This window comes from Gopherus flavomarginatus, chromosome 1, assembly GCF_025201925.1.
Source record: "Gopherus flavomarginatus isolate rGopFla2 chromosome 1, rGopFla2.mat.asm, whole genome shotgun sequence".
Lineage (NCBI taxonomy): Eukaryota > Metazoa > Chordata > Testudines > Testudinidae > Gopherus > Gopherus flavomarginatus.
In genome coordinates this window covers 97,808,523-97,834,540 of record NC_066617.1, presented here as the reverse complement: position 1 = coordinate 97,834,540, position 26,018 = coordinate 97,808,523, and the positions used below count along the sequence as shown (strand labels likewise).

Genomic DNA, 26,018 nt, shown 5'->3' with positions numbered 1-26,018 from the left:
TCAATCTTGTGTCCTTGCACTGCAGGGTGAGAGCGAGCTCAGCACACAGTTCCATGAAAGTGGCTTTTCTCATCCAAAAGTTCTGCAGCCACTGCTCGTCATCCCAGACTTCCATGACGATATGATCCCACCACTCAGTGCTTGTTTCCCAAGCCCAGAAGCGGCGTTCCACGGTGCTGAGCATTTCCGTGAATGCCAGAAGCGATTGTGTTGTACGCTTCAGGCGACTCACTATCATCGTCAGACTCCTCATCACTTTGTATCTTAAGGAATAGCTCAACTGCCAAACATGATGTGCTGGCGAGACTCGTCAGCGTACTCCTCAGCAGTTCAGGCTCCATCTCCCACAGAAATCGCGCTGCATAGAAACCGTTGAGAGAGTCAAGATGGCGCCAAACGTGGATGGAAAAACAGGGATTGCTGGGATGTGAAGCAATGCATCACGGGGTGTTGGGACAAGAAGCAGAATGACCTGCACCCTTCCCACAATCCACGGCGCCAAAATGGGACGAGGTGCACTGTGGGATAGCTGCCCATAATGCACCACTCCCAAAACCGCTGCAAATGTGGCCACACTGCAGTGCCACACTCCAGCGCTTTCCCTACACAGCTGTATGAAGACAGCGTTAACTCCCAGCGCTACACACCTGAAAGTGTAGCCAAACCCTTAGGGTCGACATAGGTAATGTGGTGTCTACATTAGTGCTGCATTGACCTCAACTCTGAGAGCTGGTGTTACTGTGTTGGCATAACAGAGCATTTACATAGGTGGGAGACAGATTTAAGTGTAGAAACATGCATGATTAGGTCAACAGAAGGCAACTCACGTCAACCTAACTTTGTGATGTAGACCAGGCCTCAGACTATGCTGAGTGGTGAGACTCCCACTTTATCCCTTGAGAGGCTATTCCACAGCTTAATAGACCTCACTCTTATGAAATGTTTCTCTCTCTCTCTCTTATTACTCCTAGTTATATCCCCTTGTACCACTCAGAACAATTCCTCTACAGCCTCTGTATTGTGCAGATATTCTAAAGCTTTCCCTGTAATTCCTGGTATACTGTTAGTGGCGTTCCCTCCAGTCTTGAGTCATGCTCTGAATTCCTTCCAGGTCATGTTTTCCTATTGCTCCCCACTAAATGCAGGATCGTGAGTGTGTTGTAAAATTAAACACACAGCTTCTGTGGTGAGAGGCGACTTGATTTTTGATGTTCTTTTCCCTTTAAATCTGACATGATTTTAGTATCACAAGGATGGTGTAAAGAGAGATCCATTTTACCCTTGGTTTTGTCCCTTTGTCACTCAGGTCAGAAAGGAATTTCCCCCAGGCCATGTGGATAGGTCTTGGGTTGAGGGGATTTCATGTTCCTGTGGAAAATTGGTGGGGGTTTGTTCATTAGGAGCAGCTGGGACACAGTTGACCCCAGATATTGAATGAATACTCTCATGATCACTTCTGTTTTATCTACCTTATTTTTTGTTCTTGTAGCAGAGCAGTGACCTAAGACTTTTTGGAGGGCAGCACGCCTAGAGATACACGCCGCCCTCCATCACGCACACTCCTCCAGCACCATGTCAGGTAAGCAGAGGATGCCAGGCCTTGGGACATATTTTCCTGACTATGTCTGAGGCCAGGGCCAGCAACAATAAAGCTCTATTGAAAGAGCCTGTTTGTTCTTTTCACATGAACTGCTGCTGGTAAGTTACTCTCTCAAGGAACCATTTCTCCTTTGACTGATGATCCCTATTGTATTCCACTGTGGGTTTATGCATGCGCCTGGAGTCAGAGAATCAGAAAGTAGTGTCCGTTGGTGCGTGCGTGCACCCTGGCTAACCTCATGCCTCCAACCAATGGGATAAAGGGTGTGGCAGACCAACCACGCCTCCTGTTCCTTCTCGCCGCCCCATGGTCTGGATCAGAACCTCCCTGTGTTCATAGCTTTGGCATCAGCCTACAAAATAAGATTAAGATCTAGCATTGTTAATAGTTTTTAGCAGCTTATACAGTTTTATAATTTAGTGTTTTTATAGATGTTGGTGTTAGACTCTTGTTGAGGGGGAAATGTCCACCTCCCTGTAGCCCATATGGGTAGTGAAGTGCGCCCAAGACTCTGGGCTTCAAACTCTGCGCTTCCCGCCTGTGATCCTTCTCAGTCAGCAGTGCCCACCAGCACTGCCTGTACTGCCTTGGGGAAGCTCACGTTGCACTGAGTTGCAGTGTCTGCCGGTCATTCCTCAGTCATATCTGAGAAAGGTGGGAACTTTGTCTTTGGAAACACCTCAAGGAGAAGACCATGCGTCCTCAATCAAAACGAGGGTAAGGAACCTTCCCATACATCAGCCTTATTCAGCAAGGAGTATGCCTCCTGCTACAAAGTCCAAATCTGGTAGAAGCTTGTCAGGAATCAAAGAAACACTCTCATAAGCATGAGAGTAAGTCTTCTAAATCCACTTCAAAGATGTCGGATTTGGCTCGGTGTAAGCCCATCAGCTTAGCCTAAGGGAACTTAGCTTGTCCTAAGATCCAGATGCACAACAAGAAAGCCCACAAACAGTGGGCTACATCAGTAGTGGACCGCGATCGGTCAGTACCATCATCCTGGGCACCTTCCAAGCCCTAGGTTCTGCTGGCACTGACGAAGACTGATCATCACCAGCTTCGCCTGTCCATGATACCATCTTCCTCAACGATAAAAACAATCTCCTCTGGCTCCAGCAGCTTGGACAGATAGAACCCCTTTTACACTAGGAAGAATGGAGTCCCTTGCTGCTCCACAGAATGTTTTTGTTCTCCCAAATCCAGAATCTCTTACTCCAATGGGTCCCTCTATCTCCAGAGAGATACCACAAGGAGAGTTGACCAGTGGATGGAGTTTGTTGCCCACTCCATACTTGGTTTACAACTCCCCTCCAGCAGCACTGATAGTACCCCACTGGAAACAGAATTGGCCTCCTATTCATCAGGAGACTCCAAACAACCTGATGAACCTTTGTTCCTCCATCCTACATATCCTCTGCTGCCCAAAAGACTTGCACCAGTTTGGGACCAATCTCCACCTTATCTCACTCAGAGCTGCTAATACCCTATGCCATGAGGGCATCCATGACCCCCATCAACACCTTTTATGGGCCATATTAGGGGTCTTCGGACCAGTAACCCCTTCAGAGTTGGTCCAATCTGCTAAGGGAGTCACCCCTTGCCTCCCCTCAAAGGGGACACTCAGATCTGCCCCTGGATCCTACAGAGGAGGAGGATCAATACATGCCAGACCTGGTCATTCAGCTGGAACCAGTAAGACTGCCATATTCATCTCCGGACGAAGTGGTGAACACTGTCTCCTTCTCCCCATAGTGACTTCAAACAGTTCCAGGACCTTCTTTACAGAGTTGCTACAGAACTACAGATTTCTCTTGAAGTCCAGGACTCCCACCACAAACTGCTAGACATCCTCCAGTCATCCAGATCCAACAGAACAGCACGACCTATTAATGAAGCCATGCTGTAGCCAGCTAAGATGGTTTGGCACATACCTGTCACGTGTGCTCCCATCCCAAACAGGTCAGAGAAGTGTTTTTACGTGCCAGCCAAAGGGACAGAATTTTTGTTTTCTCATCCCACTGCCAACTCACTGGTTGTCAGGCTGCTTCTGAAAGGGCTAAATCGCAACGCAGCTAGTCTACTCCTGTGGATAAAGAGGGCAAGCATCTGGACCTGTTGAGGAGAAAGTTCTTTTCTTTTCATCATCTAGTCTCCAGTTCAGGCTAGCCAGTTACCAGGCACTAATGGTGAAGTACGACTTCCTGAACTACTCCAGATTTGCAGAGTTTACTCTGTCTTCCACAACAGGACAGAGCTCGTTCCAGGCTCTGATAGACGAAGGCAAATTGATAGCCAAGACCACTCTGTAATCCGCTGTTGATACAGCTGACATCTCTGCTAGAGCTATGGGCTACTGCCATTGTTATGTGTAGAGAGTCATGGATCTGTGCATCAGGATTCTTTAGGGTGGTCCAGAATAATGTCAAGGACCAGCCCTTTGATGAATTGCAGCTCGTCTGATGCAAGACAGACAAGTCCCTCCATACCCTGAAGAACTTTAGGATTACCCTTCACTCCATGGGGATATATATGCTTGCCCCTAACAGGAAGTTTCACTGCCAGTCATCTAGACCTAGGCCTGCAGCTCAACAATTTTTCCACCAGAGGGCCCTATGAACCACCACACAAGAGGCAGAGAATTCAAAAGACCTGCTTTCCCCCACCCTCTGCACCCTGTCTTAGCCTCCAGCTAAACATTATTTTTGATGGAAGGTGTTAGGCTTAGTGGTTCGCAGCTGTTGAGCTTCCAGCCACGTCCTCCCCACTATTTGGGGGTTATGTAGCACTCTTTCAACACCTGAAGTGCAATAACTGACAAGTGGGTGCTGAACTTCACTCACTTAGGCTATACAATAGAGTTTACATCGCTGCCTCTCCAAAGCACCCCCATCCCCACCCTCCTTCAGGGGCCACGCTCACGAGAGTACTCTCAAACAGGATGTAGACTCCCTATTGGAGCAAGGAGTGATAGAACATGTTCCTCCTCAAAACCAAGTGAGCAGGTTTTACTCGACTTCCTGGTACCTAAAAAGAAGGGCAACTGGAGACCACTCCTCAATATCCACTGTCTCAACCACTTAATTCACAAATTCAGGTTTTGCATGGTCATGTTGGCATCTATAATCCCATCTTTAGAAAAGGACATTGTTTATGGCTCTCAGCATGGAGGACAGCTACTTTCATGTAGACAGTCACCCTGCTCACAGATGCTTCAGATTCATAGGGGCTCTGACCATTTTCAATAGAGTGCTCCCTTTCTGCATAGCGACTGCCCCCAGAGTCTTTACCAAAGTATTTTCAGCAGTGGCAGCTCATGTCAGATGTCTCAGTCTCATTGTCTTCCCTCATCTCAATGGCTGGCTCCTTGTTGCTAAATCAGGCCAGGAGGCGTGTGTTCATCAACTTCTATGATGCTGCACCCCTTCTCCTCGCTGGGGGTCAGCATAAATGCCAAAAAATGTGTTCTTACCCCTATACAATTTCTGTACTTCTCTGGGGCCACCTTGAATTCTATCACTGCAGAGTGTACTTGCCCAAGGGCAGGTTCTAGACCATGAACAATATTATAGCCCAGGTACCAGTCAAGACATGTCTGCCTCTTAGGTCATATGGCCTCATGCACTTATGTCACCCTGTTTGCAGGATTCCACTTTCATTGCCTTCAAACATGGCTGTAGTTGGTATATTTGCCAAACCACCTTCCCATGAACTTAATGGTAACCCTTCCCGCCAAGGTGCTATCTTCCCTTCTGTGGTGGACAAATCCTCATTAGGTATGCATGCATGTCCCCTTTCTGCCTGACTCCCTGGACAGGACCATTATTACAGATGCATCCTTATTAGGTTGGGGAGTCTACATGAATACGCACAACACAAGGTACCTGGACATTTCGCAAGTTCAGAATGCACATCAATATCCTGGAATTGCAAGCAGTCCTTTCTTCCATTCATCCACACTCATCCTGTCCTTATTATGTCAGACAACATTATGACTCTTCTACATCATGAAGCAGGGAGGAGCGAGATCCATCCCCCTGTGTGCAGAAGTGGTCAGCTATGGAACTGACCTGTCAGCAATCAAATCATCCTATCAGCAGCCCGCCTTCTAGAGAAACCAGATGTGTTTAGACTCCCTTAGCAGACATTTTGCAGTCGACCACAAGTGGGAGCTCCATGACTTGGTACCACATAATATATTCGCTCTATGGGTAACCCTAACCAGGGATCCATTCGCCTCTCAAACAAACAGGAAATGCATCACATATTGCTCCAGAAGAGGCCTAGGTCACCACTCCCAATGTGACGCTCTACTTCTTTCTTGATCGGACCAATTGAACTATGCCTTCCCTCTGCTACTGCTCCTGCCACGAGTCCTACGCAAAGTCCAGCAAGACAGGGCACAGATTATCCTGGTCACTCCCTACTGGCCCAGACGGTTTTAGTTTCCCAACCTCCTATGCAAGTCATACCAAGTACCAGTCATCCTCCCAGTGTTTCCATAGCCCCTGACCCAGTAAGATCAAGCACCCTGACCAGTGTCCACTTCACCTGAGCACTTGATATTTGGATGGGCATCATCCTTAGAAAATTCATGTTCCACAACTGTACAAGATATGCTTTCTAACAGTAGGAAGGACTCTACTAGAAGATGTTACTTAGCTGCATGGAGGCACTTTTCTTCTTGGGCCCACCAGAAGTGCAGAAATCTGCAGAAACTGTAGATATTCCTCTCATCTTAGTCTATATCCTTTCTCTAAAGATATCAGGCCTGTCCGTTAGCTCCTTGTGGGTCCATTTGGCAGGGACCAGTGCATTTCATCCATCTTCTCCGGGCTACTTGGTCTTCACATACCTACTGACCACCAGATTCTGGAAAGGCCTAATCAAAACATTCCCACCTATTCAGAAGTCTACTCTTCACTGGGACCTGAAACTTATTCTCTCAGCTCTTACAGGGCCGCCCTTTGAACCTTTAGCTTCTTGCTGCATGTCTCTCCTTTCCATGAAGGTTGCATTCCTTGTCACCATCACCTCAGTCAGAAGCGTTGGCTAGCTTGGAGCAATGATGATGGATACTCCTTACACTGTATTCCATAAAGATAAGGTTTCTTTGCATTTATACCCAAATTTCTCCTCCAAAAGTAATTTCAAAATTTCATCTAAACCAGTGGATTCATTTAACTGTGTTCTTTCCAAAACTGCACGCTTCCTCAGAAGAACGGAGACTCCACTCCCTCAACACTCGTCAAGGCTTGGAAGTTAACCTGAAAAGAACAAAAGCAATCAGGAAGTCCCTGAGGCTGTTGGTTGCTATAGCAGAAAGCATGAAGGGAGACTGCGTCACCACCCAGAGAATTTCTGAATGGATCTCTGGCTGCATTCTACTCTATTGTCTATCTAACCTTCCTCTCCTGTCAGGGTAAGAGCTCATTCCACAAGAGCACAAGCAACGGCTATGGCATCACTTCAGGAGGTATCCCTCCTTGGCATCTGTAAGAGGCGACTTGGGGCTCTGTTCACACATTTGTGAGACGTTACACTCTGGGTACAGGACTCCTTTGCTGATGCGTCCTTTGGGACGGTGATCCTTTGCTCAGCCCTGCTGTCTACCTTCTCACACCAGTCACCCACAATGGAAAACAATAGGGACCATCACTCAAAGAAGAAGGGGAGGTTACTTACCTGTAACTGGAGGTTCTTTGAAGTGTGTGGTCCCTATCTGTATTCCACAGCCTGTCGTCCTTCTCCTCTGCTTCGGATCTTCTCTGATTTGCGCTAGAGAAGAAACTGGACAGATGCTGCCTCACGCTTTAGCCCCTCGGTCGGAGGCACAAGGTGAGCCATGGTGCATGCATGGACCAATGGACACTGCTTTCAAGTTCTCTGGCTCCGAGCGCATGATGTGCATGTGTAAACCCACAGTGGAATACAGATAGGGACCGCTCACCTCGAAGAACCTCCAGTTAGAGGTCAGTAACCAGGGACATTATTTTATTTTAATGTGCTGCTTTGGTTGGGAGACCAACTGTAAAAATGTCGCTTCCGTCTCCCCAAATGATCCTGCCCATGTTCAATTGGCATTAATCCAGTTCTCCCCACCACGCGACACAGAGCCCTACAGAAGCTGCCCCAGCCATGGGACATAGAGGGAGAGAGGCTGAGATCTGTTCTGCTTCATGAATCATCATCACCACTTTGCTCAGCTATGTTTCCATCCAGGATCTTTCCCTCATGGTGGATTTGATGTTGTATGAAGCCAAAAAGAGGAAAAAGCTTTGTTCGGAGATGTGTACTGGAAGTTCTTTCCTGCTTTGCTCCAGCTACCAGCTGATCAGCCTGGGGTGGGAAGGAAGCTGAGAGGTGGTGAAGCCTTGGTCGTCCGAGCCTTTCAGTCTAAGCCTTAATAAACTATGACCATGTCTACACTACAGTCATAACAATGGCACACCCACACTGCTATAGTGTAAACTCTTTCCACACCGACTGAAGGGGTTTTTTTGTTGCAGTAAGTAATCATAGAAGATTAGGGTTGGAAGAGACCTTAGGAGGTCATCTAGTCTAACCCCCTGCTCAAGGCAGGACCAACACAACTAAATCATCTCAGCCAGGGCTTTGTCAAGCTGGGCCTTAAAAACCTCTAAGGATGGACATTCCACCACCTCCCTAGGTAACCCATTCCTGTGCTTCACCACTCTCCTAGTGAAATAGTTTTTCCTAATATCCAACCTAGACCTCCCCCACTGCGACTTGAGACCATTGCTCCTTGTTCTGTCATCTGCCACCGCTGAGAATAGCTGAGCTCCATCTTCTTTGGAACCCCCCCCTTCAAGAGGTTGAAGGCTGCTATCAAATCCCCCCCTCTTCTCTTCTGCAGACTAAATAAGCCCAGTTCCCTCAGCCTCTCCTCATAAGTCATGTGCCCTAGCCCCCTAATCATTTTTGTTGTCCTCTGCTGGACTCTCTCCAATTTGTCCTCATCGTTTCTCATAGACTTGTAGACTTTAAGATCAGAAGTGACCATTATGATCATCTAGTCTGACCTCCTGCACAATGCAGGCCACAGAATCTCACCCATCTACTCCTGTAACAAACCCCTAACCTATGTCTGAGTTATTGAAGTCCTCAAATCATGGTTTAAAGACCTCAAGGTGCAGAGACTCCTCCAGCAAGTGACCCTTGCCCCACGCTGCAGAAGAAGGTGAAAAACCTCCAGGGCCTCTGCCAATCTTCCCTGGAGGAAAATTCCTTCCCGACCCCAAATATGGTGATCAGCTAAACCCTGAGCATGTGGGCAAGACTCACCAGCCAACACCTAGGAAAGAATTCTTTGTAGTAACTCAGATTCCACCCCATCTAACATCCCGTCACAGACCATTGGGCATATTTACCTGCTAATAATCAAAGATCAATTAATTGCCAAAATCCCCTTCATAAACTTATCAAGCTTAATCTTGAAGCCAGATATGGCTTTTGCCCCCACTACGCACCTTGGAAGGCTGTTCCAGAACTTCACTCCTCTCTCCGATGGTTAGAAACATTCGTCTAATTTCAAGCGTAAACTTACTAATGTCCAGTTTATATCCATTTGTTCTTGTGTCCACATTGTTACTGAGCTTAAAAAATTCCTCTCCCTTCCTGATATTTATCCCTCTGATATATTTATAAAGAGTAATCATATCTCCTCTCAGCCTTCTTTTGGTTAGGCTAAACAAGCCAAGCTCTTTGAGTCTCCTTTCTGTAGGGGGGTCCCCAAAAGTGGACACAGTACTCCTGGTGTGACCTCACCAGTGCTGAATAGAGGGGAAATTATCATTTCCCTCAATCTACTAATGTAGCCCAATATGCCATTAGCCTTCTTGGCAACAAGGGCACACTGTTGACTCATATGTAGCTTCTTGTCCACTGTAATCCCCTTGTCCTTTTCTGCAGAACTGCCGCTTAGCCGGTTGATCCCCAGCCTGTAGCAGTGCATGGGAGTCTTCCATCCTCAGTGCTGGACTCTGCACTTGTCCTTGTTGAACCTCATCAGATTTCTTTTGGCGCAGTCCTCCAATTTGGTCACTCTGGACCCTATCCCTACCCTCCAGCGTATCTACCTCTCCCCCCAGCTTAGTGCCATCCGTGAAAATCCACCTCTCCGAGCAGAAGTAGCTAGATCAACAGAAGAATTCTTCCATGGACCTAGCTGTGTCAGCACAGAGACAGCACTCAGGGGTGTGCATTCTGAGCGCCATAGCTATGTTGACCTAACTTTTAGGGTAGACCAGGCCTGTATCCAGCAGGGACAGTCTTAGATTCTCTCACCCCACATTCACAGCCCTTCCCCATCTCACTTTTACTCTCTTCACAACAGTTCCTTTGGTGCCATCCATCCATGGTGGAGGTGCTACTGGACGACTGCAGCAGTGCAAACCACTTGCCCAGAGCTGTGATGGTCCCGACTGAACGGAGCAGGGGGTTGAGTCTGATTAGTAAACTTGGCTCCTTTTTCTTTTAAATGAGGAGCTGTGGAATGGGACTAAATCTGAGTTCAGGCTTTTTGTTTTTACCGTAACCACAGTTTCAGCCACCGCTGTTTGAAATTTCCCTACAAACTCTGACAGGAGGGTAGATTTATCCCAACCCCTCAGTTCTACTGGAGCTGCCGCCTCTTGGAGGAGACAGATTTGGGGGCTGTGTAGATGCCATCAGCTCACAAGTTAAACTGGGTCTTAATGGCAAAGCTCCGGGAAAACCCAGTTGCAGTGGGAATTGGGACTGGTGACTCAGCAGGTGATAGTCGTTGCTCCATGAAGATTGAATGAATGCTCCGATGTGGCACATCGGGATGCTGTTTTGTTATGTTTCAGATGAGCCCTAAAATCACAATGAGATGTGATCATTTCACTTCCTGAATACTCTCCATTATCCCTAGGGAACCTGATTTTGCCCTTGTGTGCCTTTACTTGTTCATTACAGTTTCTGAAATGCTGGTATAAAAAGTTTGCTTCAAGTTCCATTCTAGTGGGAATGACACTTACTACTTTGAGTTCCCGAGGCATGAAAGATGTTGCAGAAACATAAGCTGATCCTGTTTGCTTCCTTGGGCATGGTAGCACAGTTACTAAGATGATGAGAGCTGTATAAATACCTAGATGCCATTGTAGCCACCTGACATCTCACTGAATTTGTTGGCTGTCAGTATTAGGTGTTAGTTAATATTTGCTAAGCTGCTCCTTGTTCTTAATTATTGTGTGTGTTGATCCCTTTGTATTTAGGAAACTACACCCCCTCTTCTGGGGGCCCCTTCTCGGCTCTCACCCCCAGTATCTGGCCACAGGAGATCCTGGCAAAGTATACCCAGGTACAGTGGGGAGAGGGGACAGAACACAGCTTGTGTCTGCTTTTTTTCTCTTAATTGGTAGAGTAATAAATGTGAAGTGCTGCTGCTGGTTTACTGGACTCAGTGCTGCAGGGAAGGTGCAAACTTTCTCTTTTCCCCCCAAAAATGTTCTAAGCAATGAGCTGACATTTAAATTCTGTGCATTTGCAGCTGCAAACAGCTGGGACTTGCTGGTTAAACTAAGTTTTGGGTAATGAGTGCAGCCTCCGCTGAACAGAGCTAAGGGGACACCCAGAGCCTGAAGAAACTTCTGTGGATCCTTTCCTTGCTCTTTTGTACTCTCGCACAATTGCAAACGTGGCCGCATTTTACAATGCAGAGAAGGGTCTTCTAACTATCCTCCAGTCAGTCATGGGTTCCACAGCCCTGTGTGGACTAATGCATTGTAGGAGAAGCTAACTCCTCTCTTCCCCCCCCCACCCCCCGACATGCTCTGGTTTAAGGATGAGTGTAGAGCTTTGTAAACTGCCAGTAATGTTTGTTAAAGGCAAATGAATCCCAGAGCCTAGTGGGATGGGCCTCTGAGCCTGTTTCTCAGAGACTCGTGCAGTGAAAGAGCATGTATATATGTGGGGCTACCTGTGTGCCTTGGGGAGAACATACATGGGGAGTTTTGTTAGGGGTGCACTGACTGACTGATGCCAGTTTGTGCTGTGGGAGGATGCAGGAGTGGCAGTGTTATGAGTGCACATGTGGACAGTTGTTAGGAGTCAGTTGGGTTTGGCTTTGTCTACACATAGGATTAGCCCTGATTTCAGCCACCAGCATAGCTGCACCTGTGCCGACCCCTGGAGCAGGGGTTTCCAAACTGTGGTACGCATACCCCTGGTGGTACACGCAACATCTCTGGGGGTACGTGGGAGAAGTTGTGTAATGGTGGATTTTATTTATTGCATTTTCAAAATAGGATACTCAGATGAAGCTTTAAAACTCTATGTGAATTTGTTCTATAAAATACGGTAGTTAATTTACTTCAAGATCTACCCATAAGAACACAGATACAGAGATGCTGATGTACAGAGCCCTCACCTCCAATCACCGTACAGCGTGGGCTCACTTGCCCAGCAAGTGTCCAGTCTAACTGAGCTCAGAACTTAGAGGGTGGGGGGGGTTGGTTGTATATGTCGCACTGTAGCTATATCTGTATGTAACAGTGAAATATGGACAAATGGCTAAGGATGGGTAGTGTTAAGAAGAACTCTCAAAGTATCAGGGATGAGAAGGGTAAAGGCGCATGGGCAGCTGGTAGATCTGGAAGCGGACACGCAATAAGAAAAGTTTGGGAACTTCTGCTCCAGAATAAGCAAGGAAAGCTGGTGTTTGTGCTATGGAGCTGAAAGAACCTCTGACTGAAACCAGAGCAGGCTCCACCAGCTTAGCCTGCCTACCCCAACTGTTTGTACTGGTGACTGGAATGTGGACAGGGTCTTGGAGGGGCAGTGCTCGTGGTGCACACACAGGGTAATGAAAGACTAGCTATGTCTTAGAGGACCACCCATGTGGGGGCTGTGTTAGGCGCATTCCCAGGCGTTTCCATACCTGTGGGGATTGTCTGAGTAGTGATCCAGATCCACTGCCTCTCCCAAGCAGATGGTATGCCTCCTTTCAATAATGAGAAGCCAGAGGAGAGCGACATGGGTGGGGAATCAAGGCAGAATCTATTGAAGAGAAGCCAAAGCCCTTTCCTCACTGTGTAGTGGGGCTAGACTGGCATATTTTGCCTGTTGAACAGAGCAGTGTTCAGGAGGGGGATGAAGGTCTGAGTGTGTGCATCCCAGGAGCTGGGAGTGCTCCTCCCTTACTGGGGCCTAGGCAGAGTGACACAGCCTGGCACTCTAAGCAAGTGCCCCACTTAGTGGCCAAATGATGGAAATCAATGCTACCTCTACTTTCTACTTCTCACACCCCCAGAAAGAAGAGTTGGTGGAGCAGCCGGAATTCCGGTATGATGAATTTGGCTTCCGAGTGGATAAGGAAGGTAAGGCTGCCCCCACCCTCTTTCTGGGACCATTCTGTCCCCATGGTACCTCATGTGATAGGGTCTCCCTTCCGCTCTTTGTGATGTTTTCAGTTCCCAGCACTATCCTGACTCCAGTTTTTTTAGGGGTGTGCTTTAAAAGTGCTGGCCCTCTTGGAAAGTGAGATCTAAAATGCTGGAGCACTGACCCAGTGCAGTCTGTGACCCCATTGTAACTTTGCCATCATGAGGTGGAGAAGGCGTGTTTCACTGGTGCATTGTTGCTGCAGGAGGGGGAGGTACAGCTGTTATGATTCACTGAGCAATTGTGCTGTGATAAATAGCACTGTAGCTTTTCAGCAGTGTACCTACAGCAGATGCAATGAAACCCAGTGACCTTTCAAACCTTCTATCAAGGCACCTCTGGTTCTCATCCCAAAGTGGGAAACTGCAGTAGGTTATTCTACCTGTCCAGGTGAAGGGAAATCCCCCAGCAGCTTGGCCAACGGTGCCTGAGTAGGGGCAGAACCAACAACCCACTTCAGCTGCACACCTTGCAGGAAGAGAGGACCAAACAGAAAGGGGTTAAAATGGCTGGAGAACCCATGCAGCTGGGCATTAATTATGGGGCCAACTGCCGTGGCTAAAGAGGAGGAAAGGAAAAGGAGTGTCTGGCAATGTGAAGATTCCTGGTTGCGATCTGAGGAGTCGTCACATTGCATTGCTGTACCCTGAAAAGGGAAAAATTGATTTGGACAAGATTAGCCCTCTGGAAAGGAGGCAGTGTTCTCTATGTCAGTGGTTCTCAACCTTTCTAGACTACTGTGCCCCTTTCAGGAGTCAGGTTTATCTTGTGTACCCCAAGTTTCACCTGACATAAAAATTACTGGCTTACGAAATCAGACATAAAAATACGAAAGTGTCACAGCCACACTAGTACTGACAATTGCTGACTTTCATTTTTACCGTGTAATTATAAAATAAATCAACTGGAATACAAATCTTGTACTTACATTTTAGTGTATAGTATATAGAGCAGTATAAACAAGTTGTATGAAATTTTTTGTTTGTACTGACTTCACTGGTGCCTTTTATGTAGCCTGTTGTAAAACTAGGCAAATATCTAGATTCATAGACTCATAGATTCATAGACTCTAGGACTGGAAGGGACCTCGAGAGGTCATCGAGTCCAGTCCCCTGCCCTCATGGCAGGACCAAATATTGTCTAGACAAGCCCTAATAGACATTTATCTAACCTACTCTTAAATATCTCCAGAGATGGAGATTCCACAACTTCCCTAGGCAATCTATTCCAGTGTTTAACTACCCTGACAGTTAGAAACTTTTTCCTAATGTCCAACCTAAATCTCCCTTGCTGCAGTTTAAGCCCATTGCTTCTTGTTCTATCATTGGAGGCTAAGGTGAACAAGTTTTCTCCCTCCTCCTGATGACACCCTTTTAGATACCTGAAAACTGCTATCATGTCCCCTCTCAGTCTTCTCTTTTCCAAACTAAACAAACCCAATTCCTTCAGCCTTCCTTCATAGGTCATGTTCTCAAGACCTTTAATCATTCTTGTTGCTCTTCTCTGGACCCTCTCCAATTTCTCCACATCTTTCTTGAAATGCGGTGCCCAGAACTGGACACAATACTCCAGCTGAGGCCTGACCAGCGCAGAGTAAAGCGGAAGAATGACTTCTCGTGTCTTGTTTACAACACACCTGTTAATGCATCCCAGAATCACGTTTGCTTTTTTTGCAACAGTATCACACTGTTGACTCATATTAAGCTTGTGGTCTACTATGACCCCTAGATCTCTTTCTGCCATACTCCTTCCTAGACAGTCTCTTCCCATTCTGTATGTGTGAAACTTATAGACTCATAGGTCAGAAGGGACCAACATGATCATCTAGTCTGACCTCCTGCACAAGGCAGGCCACAGAACCCCACCCATCCACCTCTATAACAGCTCCTAACCCAGGACTGAGTTATTGAAATCCTCAAAATTGGTTTGAAGACCTCAAGCTGCAGAGAATCCACCAGCAAGCGACCCATGCCCCACGCTGCAGGGGAAGGCGAAAAACCTCCAGGGCCCCTGCCAATCCGCCCTGGAGTAAAATTCCTTCCTGACCCCAAAATGGCGATCAGCTAAACCCTGAGCATGTGGGCAAGACTCACCAGCCAGCACCCAAGAAGGAATTCTCTGCAGTAACTCAGTTCCCATACCATCCAACATCTCCCCGCAGACCATTGAGCAGACTTATCTGGTGATAATCCAAGATCAATTGCCCAAATTAAACTATCCTATCATAACATCCCCTCCATATACTTATCAAGCTTAGTCTTAAAGCCAGATAAGTCTTTTGCCCCCACTACTTCCCTCGGAAGGCTGTTCCAGAACTTCACTCCCCTAATGGTTAGAAACCTTCGTCTAATTTCAAGTCTAAACTTCCTAATATCCAGTTTGTACCCATTCGTCCTCGTGCCTACATTAGTACTAAACTTAAATAATTCCTCTCCCTCCCTAACGTTAACCCCCCTGATATATTAATATAGAGCAAGCATATCCCCCCGCAGCCTTCTTTTGGCCAGGCTAAACAAGCCAAGCTCTTTGAGTCTCCTTTCATAAGGCAGGTTTTCCATTCCTTGGATCATCCTAGTAGCCCGTCTCTGGAGCTGTTCCAGTTTGAATTCATCCTTCTTGAACATGGGACACCAGAACTGCACACAATATTCCAGATGAGGTCTCACCAGCGCCTTATATAACGGTACTAACACCTCCTTATCCTTGCTGGAAATACCTCGCCTGATGCATCCTAAAATCGCATTTGCTTTTTTAACAGCCGTATCACATTGGCGGCTCATAGTCATCCTGCTATCAACCAATACCCCAAGGTCCTTCTCCTCCTCTGTCACTTCCAACTGATGCGTCCCCAACGTATATCTAAAATTCTTATTATTAATCCCTAAGTGCATGACCTTGCACTTTTCACTATTGTATTTCATCCTATTACTATTACTCCAGTTTACAAGGTGGTCCAGATCTTCCTGAATAGTATCCCTGTCCTTCTCTGTGTTAGCAATACCCCCCAGCTTTGTGTCATCCGCAAACTTTATTAGCACTGATTGTTCCTTCCTAAGTGGAGCACTTTGCATTTATCTTTATTGAACTTCATCCTGTTTACCTCAGACCATTTCTCCAATTTGTTCAGATCATTTTGAATTTTGACCCTGTCCTCCAAAGCAGTTGCAATCCCTCCCAGTTTGGTATCTTCCGCAAACTTAATAAGCGTACTTTCTATGCCAACATCTAAATCGTTGATGAAGATATTGAACAGAACCAGTCCCAAAACAGACCCCTGCGGAACCCCACTTGTTATACCTTTCCAGCAGGATTGGGAGCCCTTAACAATTATTTTCCGAGTACGGTTATCCAGCCAGTTATGCACCCACCTTATAGTATCCCCATCTAAATTGTACTTTCCTAGTTTATCTATAAGAATATCATGCGAGACCGTATCAAATGCCTTACTAAAGTCTAGGTATATCACATCCACTGCTTCTCCCTTATCCACAAGGCTCGTTATCCTATCAAAGAACGCTATCAGATTAGTTTGACACGATTTGTTCTTTACAAATCCATGCTGGCTATTCCCTATCACCTTACCACCTTCCAAGTGTTTGCAGATGATTTCTTTAATTATCTGCTCCATTATCTTCCCTGGCACAGAAGTTAAACTAACTGGTCTGTAGTTTCCTGGGTTGTTTTTATTTCCCTTTTTATAGATGGGCACGATATTTGCCCCCTTCCAGTCTTCTGGAATCTCCCCCGTCTCCCATGATTTCCCAAAGATAATAGCTAGAGGCTCAGATACCTCTTCTATTAACTCCTTGAGTATTCTAGGATGCATTTCATCAGGCCCTGGTGACTTGCAGGCATCTAACTTTTCTAAGTGATTTTTTACTTGCTCTTTTTTTATTTTATCTTCTAAACCTACCCTCTTCCCGTAAGCATTCACTATATTAGACATTCCTTCAGACTTCTCAGTGAAGACTGAAACAAAGAAGTCATTAAGCATCTCTGCCATTTCCAAGTCTCCCGTTACTGTTTCCCCCTCTTCACTGAGCAGTGGGCCTACCCTGTCCTTGGTCTTCCTCTTGCTTCTAATGTATTGATAAAAGTCGTCTTGTTTCCCTTTATTCCCATAGCTAGTTTGAGTTCATTTTGTGCCTTTGCCTTTCTAATCTTGCCTCTGCATTCCTGTGTTATTTGCCTATATTCATCCTTTGTAATCTGACCTAGTTTCCATTTTTTATATGATGTCTTTTTATTTAGTAGGTCACGCAAGATCTCGTGGTTAAGCCAAGGTGGTCTTTTGCCACATTTTCTATCTTTCCTAACCATCGGAATAGCTTGCTTTTGGGCCCTTAATAGTGTCCCTTTGAAAAACTGCCAACTCTCCTCAGTTGTTTTTCCCCTCAGTTGATGTACCCCCTCTAAGACCTCTGCATACTCCCAGGGGTATACGTGTCCCTGCTCTATGTGCGTGTGTGTGTGTGCACACTCTTGCGCTGAGTGCCACACTGAGCACTGTGGGAGGCACCCCAGGGACAGTGACATGAGTATAGGGTGTGGCAAAGGGAGTGCCTGTTCCTCCAGAGCATATTATAGATTCATGGATATTAATGCCAGAGGGACCATTCTGATCATCTAGTCTAACCTCCTGCATAACACAGGCCACAGAACCTCACCCCTGCAATGCCTGCATCAAGTTCATGTCCTGTGGCTGAGCCAGAACATATATTTTAGAAAGCCAGTCTTGAGTGAAGAATGCCAATAACAGTGAATCCTCGACTCCCCTTATTAAGTTTCTTCAGTGGTTAATTTACCTCATTGTTAAAATTTTGCACCTTATTTCTAGCCTGAACTTATCTAGCTTCAGCTTCCAGCCATTGGCTCTCGCTGTGCCTTTGTCTATTAGACTAAAGAGCCTTATTAAATACATAGTTACAAAATCCAGTAGGGGAGCTGCTGCCAGGCTCTCATTTAACTTCGATGACCTGCTGTTTGGCTGGCTCACATTTTGAATAGGCACATGAGTCCCAGCCTCCTTTATCTTGGGGTTCTAGTGTTGTTTGCTTGTGACCACACAGGCGGTGCTGGGTGGCGAGCACAGTTTGAACCCAGGCTGTCATTGCTGTGATGCAGGGCGCATGCAGCTGACTCCCCAGCGCTGCCACCAGTGCAGAGGCTCAGATATTTTTGTCTGGCTTTTTCAGATACAGAAGACAGATCTCTCCATTTCTCTCTGTCACTGGTCCCCGCCCTAGTCCCTTTCTTACTTGTCTGTTTCTTTCCCGCCTCTGCCGTCCCCGTCTCCTGATGCAGATGGCGCTGAGCCGAACTCCAGCAAGCTGCTGGGGATTCCACTGACGGAGGAGCCACAGCAGAGGCTGAAGTGGCAGGCCCACCTGGAATTCACGCACAACCACGACGTGGGGGACCTCACCTGGGACAAAATCGAAGTCACGCTGCCGGGTTCGGACAAGCTGCGCTCACTGGTGCTGGCTGGCATCCCACACAGCATGAGGCCTCAGGTGAGGCCCTGGGGTGCAGTCATGAGGAAGGGAAGCAGGGAGTATGAAATGAGAGACCAGTTCCTGTTGGTTTCACTTCTCGATTTGTTGTGGTTGCGTTTTGACCATTCTTCACCCTTTCTTTTCATGTCCCCGATTCTCCAGCTGTGGATGCGTCTCTCTGGGGCCTTGCAGAAGAAGAGGAATTCAGAGATGTCCTATCGAGATATTGTGAAAAACAGCTCCAATGACGAAACTATCTCTGCCAAACAGGTCGGGAGCCTGCCTGATGCCCACGCTCCAGTGCCTGGGGTGGAAACATGGGTGATCTGTTGCACTGTGGGGATGAAGAATTTGCTTAATGCCTGCAGGGACAGATGAGGGGGAGGGGAGAGGTTAATTTTTCTCATCCTTTATTTATTATTATTCTCATCCTTTATTGGTTTGAGGGGCTCACTTCACTTTCCCAAGAGAGGAGGGGAAAAGATTTAATCCGTACCCACATTGTCCGCAGGCTGTGGTGGTTTCTGTGTACGTGGGGCAGACAGCTCTGCTCTGAATATATGTATATGAATCATGCCTCGGTACAAACACTGACCAAGATACTAAGGAGTAGGTCCCTACTACTACAAATTCCTGGCTATGAAAAATGCATCAGCGACCGTGAAATCTGGTCTTTTGTGTGCTTTTACCCTATACTATACAGATTTCACAGGGGAGACCAGCGTTTCTCCAATTGGGGGTCCTGACCCAAAAGAGTTGTAGGGGGGTCATGGTATTGCCACCCTTACTACTTCGCTGCCTTCAGAGCTGGGCAGCCGGAGAGCGGCAGCTGTAGGCTGGGTGTCCAGCTCTGAAAGCAGCGCCCTGCCAGCAGTAGTGCAGATGTAAGGGTGGCAATACCATAGCATGCCACCCTTCCTTCTGTGCTGCTGCCTTGAGAGTGGCAGCTGCTGATTGAGGGCCCAGCCCTGTAGGCAGCAGTACAGAAGGAAGGGTGGCAATACCATACCAGGCCATTCTTAATTCTGTGCTACTGCTGGCAGTAGCTCTGCCTTCAGAACTGGGCTCCTGGCCAGCAGCCTCCAGTCTCCAGCTGACCAGCTCTGAAGGCAGCACTGCCATCAGCAGCAGCGCAGGAGTAATGGTAGCAATACCGCAACCCCCCTACAATAACTTTGAGACCGCCACCCCCAACTCCTTTTTGGGTCAGGATCCCTATAATTACAACACCATGAAATCTCAGATTTAAATAGCTGAAATCATGAAATGTACTGTTTTTAAAATCCTATGACTGTGAAATTTACCATAATGGACCATGAAGTTGGTAGGGCCCTACTAATGGGGAAAGGGAACTGATATACCACCAGCAGGTGAATGCCCTATTCAAGGGGCAGCAGCTATCTCCTAGGGTTTTGTCTTTCCTCCTGAATCCTGAGGGCTCAAGGTGCCAGCAAGGCTGGGACAGGGAATTTCTCCCTCCCTCCCTCCCCCTCCTCTCTTTTCTGTAATGCCGTCATGGCCAAACTCTATCTCTGACCCAAACTCGCCAAGCTCCTGGGGTAACAAACCAAAATCAATTGATGGAGGGAGGGACTGAACTGTTCAGGGGATTTGGCCTGTGATATGGAGCCTTTATGCTCACAGTCACAAACTGCTATCAAGCCCAGGCCCTTGCCATCTGATCGTGGTTTGGTGGCCTGCCTGAAATGGATGGGGTGGGGTGGCTTCACTCCAGATCCCCGTGGATAAATGTTCACTTTGCAAACCCCAGCAGCACAGACTGTACTAATCAGCCACCTTGCTGCCATTCTCAGGAGTGACACCAAGGACTGAATGGGTTAAGAAGTATGAAATCTCCTCTCATTCCTCAGGGCAGTTCCCTGAGGTAGAGTTTAGGTACCTTGGCGAGTTTAGGTACCTGAGAAGTTGCTCTGTCCCTGGCTGTGCTGTCCTGAGGGTAAACAGGGGCCTTCGGGCTCCAGATGGTGCCAGTCCAGTACCTTGCACTGGCACCAAATGTACTTTAAAAGGGTGCGGGGAAGGTAAGGGAGTGTGTGGCCAGGGTCAGGCATCAGGGAGGCCAAGGGAGCAGGAGGCTGTTAAGCAGATTACAGTATCTGAGTCTGAAGCAATTGTTTGTGTCGGGTGCTTGCCAGATCGAGAAGGACCTGCTCCGCACCATGCCCAGCAACGCCTGCTTTTCCAACATGAACAGCATCGGGGTGCCACGACTGCGCAGGATACTCCGGGGACTAGCCTGGCTTTACCCAGAGATCGGATACTGCCAAGGCACCGGCATGGTAATTCCACTTGTCCCTGCTTTGTGTTACTTCATTAGGGATTGTTCTTTCCGCAGTAGGTGAGTCAGCACAGCCGATTTCAGGCAGCTGCAGTGCAGCTGGGCACCATGCGAACCAAATTAGGTCAGAGGAACAGACAAAATGGAGCCATTTTGCGGGGCAGGAGAAATGGAAGGAATAATTCTGCACGTGGACTAAACTAATCTGTTTGTGGCAGGAGAGGGATATTGTTTATTTGATTGACATGGCTGATGTCACGAGACTTGGCTGATGTGACTGAAATAGCAAAGAATCTCTTCAGGTGGAGTGTGAAAGAAATTCCAGCAATAGGAGAAAGCAAAGCAGAGCTCCTGGGTGTGGAAGTGAGGGCTGTTTCCATCTCCTAAACTCTGGACTTTGTCCATCTCCTACACAGACCAATGGAAATGTTCCACTCCACCTAAGCGCAGTGAATGTCCCATTTAGTGCAGGCTTGGAATGAACATCTCTTCTTCCCCTTCTCACTAGGTGGCGGCTTCCCTGTTGCTCTTCTTGGAGGAGGAAGACGCCTTCTGGATGATGTGTGCCATCATCGAGGACCTGGTACCTGCCTCCTACTTCAGCACCACGCTGATGGGAGTGCAGACCGACCAGCGCGTCCTACGCCACCTCATCGTGCAGTACCTGCCACGGCTGGACAAGCTCCTGCAAGAGCATGACATTGGTAATGGGACCTCTAAGGCCATTGAATCTTCCCACCCAGGGTGCTGCTTTCAGCTTGCAGGCATGACCCAGGCTCATTCATATGTACATGCGAGTGTGTGTGTGTAGATAAGCGAGGCCTATGTACTGCACAGCACCTTAAACTGAAATGGTGTGGTAGGAACCCACAATTGTGAGGCTGCTCCCACAGTACCCTGCTCCCTCTCCAGCCAAATACTCTCAGTAAAGTGTCTCTTGGTTCACGTGGCAGCGATGAATTGAGTGTATTCCTGTTGCTCCATACTCTGTTTGATATACTGTAGGGCTTGACGATGCAGAGCTGCAGCATTGTGGTTGTGTTTTGGGGAGAAGCTGTAGGTTTGAGGGTTGGACTGCACTTTCTTGGGGGATTTTCTCACCCAGGAATACCTGGCAGTCTTGTGTTTGGAGTTTTTTGACAACCCAGGAGGTCATGGAGGCTTTGGCACTGGGACGGGGAGATGCAACATGTCTCCCCCTCTCCTGTTTGGGAGCCAGAGGGAGTGGGGAGTGACGTTAAACTTTTAAGGAGGGGGAGGTTTGAATTCCTGGTGTATGGCTGTGGCTGTACGTTTGCGAGTGCAATGTCACATGTGGTTTTGGACATTCTGATTGAGTCTTGTTTAAATGGGGCACTGTCATACCTTAGATCCCAAGAAAATGGCCGTATTCTATGACTGTTTTATTTTACTAAACACAACGCATGTGAGCCTCTCCCTGCTCCCTCACCTCTCCTGGAGCTGTTCATGCGCTGACTGATGTCATCAGAGTTGTCCTCCTTCATAGTCATAGTGGCCGGAGAATTCCCTGGGACTGAGGAGTAGTTGAGGGTGTCTCTTTCAGGCTGAGAGGGTGGTTCTGTGCGGGCTCTCTTTCTCTCTGGTCACCTGATCACCTGTGTCATATTCCCTTTCTGTCTCTTCATAAACAGAGCTGTCCCTGATCACCCTGCACTGGTTCCTCACGTGCTTCGCTAGCGTTGTGCATATCAAACTGCTGCTGCGCATATGGGACCTCTTCTTCTACCAGGGTTCGCTGGTGCTCTTCCAGGTCACACTGGGCCTGCTCAGTATGAAGGTAACAACCACTTCCTGTGACCTGATTTCTAGCACCCTGCCTTTCTCTTCAGAAAGGAGGAGGAGTCTAGGGGTGGGGCCCTCCTGTACCCCCTGGTTGTATCTGTTTCAGGTGTTAACTTTGGGGAGAGCGAGAGCTGCCATCTTGGTTTCCACAGAGTCTGAGGGATGTGAAGGGCATCCTGGCAGAAGGCCAGTCAGCAATCCATTGTTTGAGATTTGGGAGACTCAGTCAAGAAGATGGCTTCCCTTTCTTGCTCTTTTTCCCCTCACCTCCATTCCCCATGTCTCACCATCACCCTCCCTCATTTGCAACACCCCTCTGATCCTGAGCCCAGAGTAACACAGACTGGAGACTTGTCCTGCCATCCCTGGCTCTGGAGAGTTCTTGGTTTTTTACTATCTTTGTATGGAGATGTAAAACCAAGTTGCTGACCATTTGGGGATGTTAAAAGATCCTTTGGTGCTGTTCATGCAAGCCCCAGGGTGTTTGCCCTGTTGTCCTGGCCGTATTTAATTTGGATGTTTACCCTAAACTTTCTCCCATTCAGAATTCAGGGGAAGTTATCCTGTGACTGTCTTGTGTAGCATTGCTGGTGCAGGATGGCGATAGTGTAGCACCTTGAGGTGGCTGCATTTCTGTGGTGGATTAAGTGATTTCTGTATAATGGATCCTTTGGTATGAAAGTGCTAGAGCAGTGTCAGATGCTGCTGCTATCTCCTGACCAAACAGATTGGACTTTTTCTTATTGAAACTTTTAAGAAATAATCTAGATGCTCCTGCATTAAATTTCATGCCTAACCTTCATTCTGAGGTGTAAGCAGGGCTTTTAGTAGTCCTAGTGAGTGTCACTGACATCCTCGGCGTATTGTGTATGCGTGGTTTCTCCCCATTCCCACAGGAAGATGAGCTAATCCAGTCGGAGAATTCTGCCTCCATCTTCAACACTCTCTCGGACATCCCGTCTCAGATCGAGGATGCGGAGGTGCTGCTGCAGGAGGCCATGCGCGTCGCTGGCTCACTGACAGACATGGCAGTGGAGACCCAGCGCCGCAAGCACCTGGCTTACCTCATTGCTGACCAAGGGCAACTGCTCAACCCCAGCGCCGCTGTCAATAATCTATCCAAGGTGGGTGCATGGAGCCCTGCACATCTGGGCTGTTAGGGGCTGTGGATCCCCTTCATGACACTGCCTTATGGGCTAGCTGGCCATCCACTCATATTACACTCTGTTAGCATGAGGCCACCCTGCGTTAACAGGCTTCAGCTCCATGTTAAACTTCCCTTCTCTCACCTCCCCAGGGAGGGGGAGTGAGTGCTAGGACTGTGATGGGAATGTGACCACATGTACAGTTCTCACTGCCAGGAGGCCATGCTACCAGACCTCCCACACCTGCCACAGCCAGCCCACGCAAGAGGAATCTCAGCAGCTGGCTAAGCACTAAACACTGCCTTTCACTCTTTCCATGGAATGAATGAATTTTGTATTGCAATAGATCCATGGGTCATCTCCTGTTCTCCCCCTCCCTAGCCAGTGCTTGGCTGTTTTTGTGCTTTGTTCAATCCTGTTCTGAGTGTTCCTGATGGTGACCATCCACCCTTAGATTAATCCACAGCCTGATAGATTCCACTGCTGGTCCTCTTGCTCAGAGTGGTTTGGTTACTGCCCATTCTGTCTGGGGCCACTCCGAACAGTTCCCCTCTCTCCTTGCGATGTACACCCCTCAGAAACTTGCTGATGGTCTCTGTATCTCCTTTCCCTACTCTAGCCCCTATATGCCAATCTATACATGTTTAGTTCTTCTAATGTCTCCTTATGAGTCCACTTTGTCTCACTCTCACCCCCCCTTCAGATTGTGCGGCGCAGGACCCAGCGCAGGAAATCTGGCATCACCTCATTGCTTTTCGGTGAGGACAAGTGTGTTCCTTGCATGTTGTGATGGTGCTATCAGGGTGGAGGGTGAAAGAAGAGTCTGGAGGCAGAGGAGTGGTTGGGCATGGGGAAATGGAGTGTGTGCACGTTCCTTCAGCAACAAGAGAAGGTAAAGCAAGGGAAGAGATTAATGAGGAGGAGAGAAGGGAGTTTGAACTTGCTGAGTCTGCACTCCCCAAAACTGAGGGAAGAAGCAGACTTTTTGTGATAGCCCAGGAAGTAGCGTGCTTTGGTCTTTAGCCCTTAACCTTCTTGTTGCAGGTCCTGCCACCCCGAAAATATGAAGCCATTTAGGACAGGAATATTCAAAGTCCCTTTTTTTTTTACTCTTGGGGGAATTCTGTGCCACTGCGCATGTGCAGAATTTGTCCCCTGCAGATTTCTTTGCTTCTCTACAGAAAAATGACTTTCTGATGGGGAAGCAAAGGGAAGCCACAAGAGTGGTCGTACAACCTTCCCCAGCATTATGCTTCAGGTGCCCAGTGTAGCCAGCAGAGAGGTAAATCATTGTGGGGCAGGAGGCAGGACTGGGGAAGACTTGGCTGGGCTGGGGAGGATGGGACGTCCCCTTCCCCTGCATGGCATCTGGGGCTGTTGGACCCCCCCAGATTTCTCCCCCAGCTGTAGGAAGCTCTGCAAACTGCCCCCCTTCTCCCCCACGCATGCTTTCTGCACCCATCGCTCCTGAGCTGCAGGGGGAGGGCTCACTACAAGGAGCTGCTCCCCCATCTGCCCAACCCCCATGCATCCAGACCCTCCCACCAAGCCTCACTCCCCCCACAGCCAGAACCCCACCTGAGAAGCCCCACTCCCCCTGCACCTGGACCACCCCGAGAAGCCACCCTACCAAGTCCCAACCAGCTGCACCTGGATCCCTGCCCCACTCCCCCAGTATCTAGACCCCTCCACTGAGCTCCCCACACCCAGACCCCCCCACTGAGCTCTAACCTCCCCTACGGAGCCCCAGCCCCCCTCACTCCCCTGTAGAGTCCCATTAATGTTGCACCCAGAACCCTCCCACAAGACCCTGTGCATCCAGATCCCCCCCACACCCAGGTCCCCCATGGAGCGGCCTGCACCCAGATTGCCCCACACAGAACCCTCTCAACCCACACCTGGATCCCCTCCACACTAAGCCCTCCACACTTGGATCCTGCTTTGCTGAATCTGCCTGTCCACACCTGGTGCACCTGGCATGGAGGGGCAGGGCGTTGGGGTGTTTCTCGGACAGGCCTGGTCTTGCGCTGTGTCAGGGCTGGGTGCAGCCTCACCACTGAGTCTGGCGGAAGGAGTGGGGGGAGCTGCACAGTGATCTCCCACCTCTGTGCAGCCAGTGGCCTGTGCTCCCTAATGCCATGCTGGAGCCTCCACATTTATTTGACAAATAAAATATGCAGAATTTTAAAATACTGTGCACAGAATTTTTAATTTTTTGGCACAGAATGCCCTCAGGAGTATCCTTTGGAGAC

At 48.2% G+C, this 26,018-nt stretch overlaps 1 protein-coding gene across 4 annotated transcripts in view; it reads left to right on the top strand.

Annotated features, from left to right (window-relative positions):
- SGSM3 (small G protein signaling modulator 3) overlaps positions 1 to 26,018 on the top strand; it is a 63,796-nt gene that overhangs the window by 21,142 nt on the left and 16,636 nt on the right. For 2 of the 4 annotated variants that reach the window (XM_050917037.1, XM_050917046.1), the window contains 10 exons: positions 1,493 to 1,579; positions 10,858 to 10,943; positions 12,894 to 12,960; positions 18,329 to 18,537; positions 18,682 to 18,789; positions 20,676 to 20,819; positions 21,327 to 21,522; positions 22,471 to 22,616; positions 23,518 to 23,745; positions 24,470 to 24,524. In XM_050917037.1, coding sequence (XP_050772994.1) covers positions 1,573 to 1,579; positions 10,858 to 10,943; positions 12,894 to 12,960; positions 18,329 to 18,537; positions 18,682 to 18,789; positions 20,676 to 20,819; positions 21,327 to 21,522; positions 22,471 to 22,616; positions 23,518 to 23,745; positions 24,470 to 24,524 — 1,246 coding nt within the window. In that variant the 5' untranslated portion in view covers positions 1,493 to 1,572. Of the gene's footprint in view, positions 1 to 1,489; positions 1,580 to 10,857; positions 10,944 to 12,893; positions 12,961 to 18,328; positions 18,538 to 18,681; positions 18,790 to 20,675; positions 20,820 to 21,326; positions 21,523 to 22,470; positions 22,617 to 23,517; positions 23,746 to 24,469; positions 24,525 to 26,018 lie in introns of all 4 variants that reach the window. The other 2 variants (XM_050917055.1, XM_050917029.1) reach the window with 1 other exon arrangement.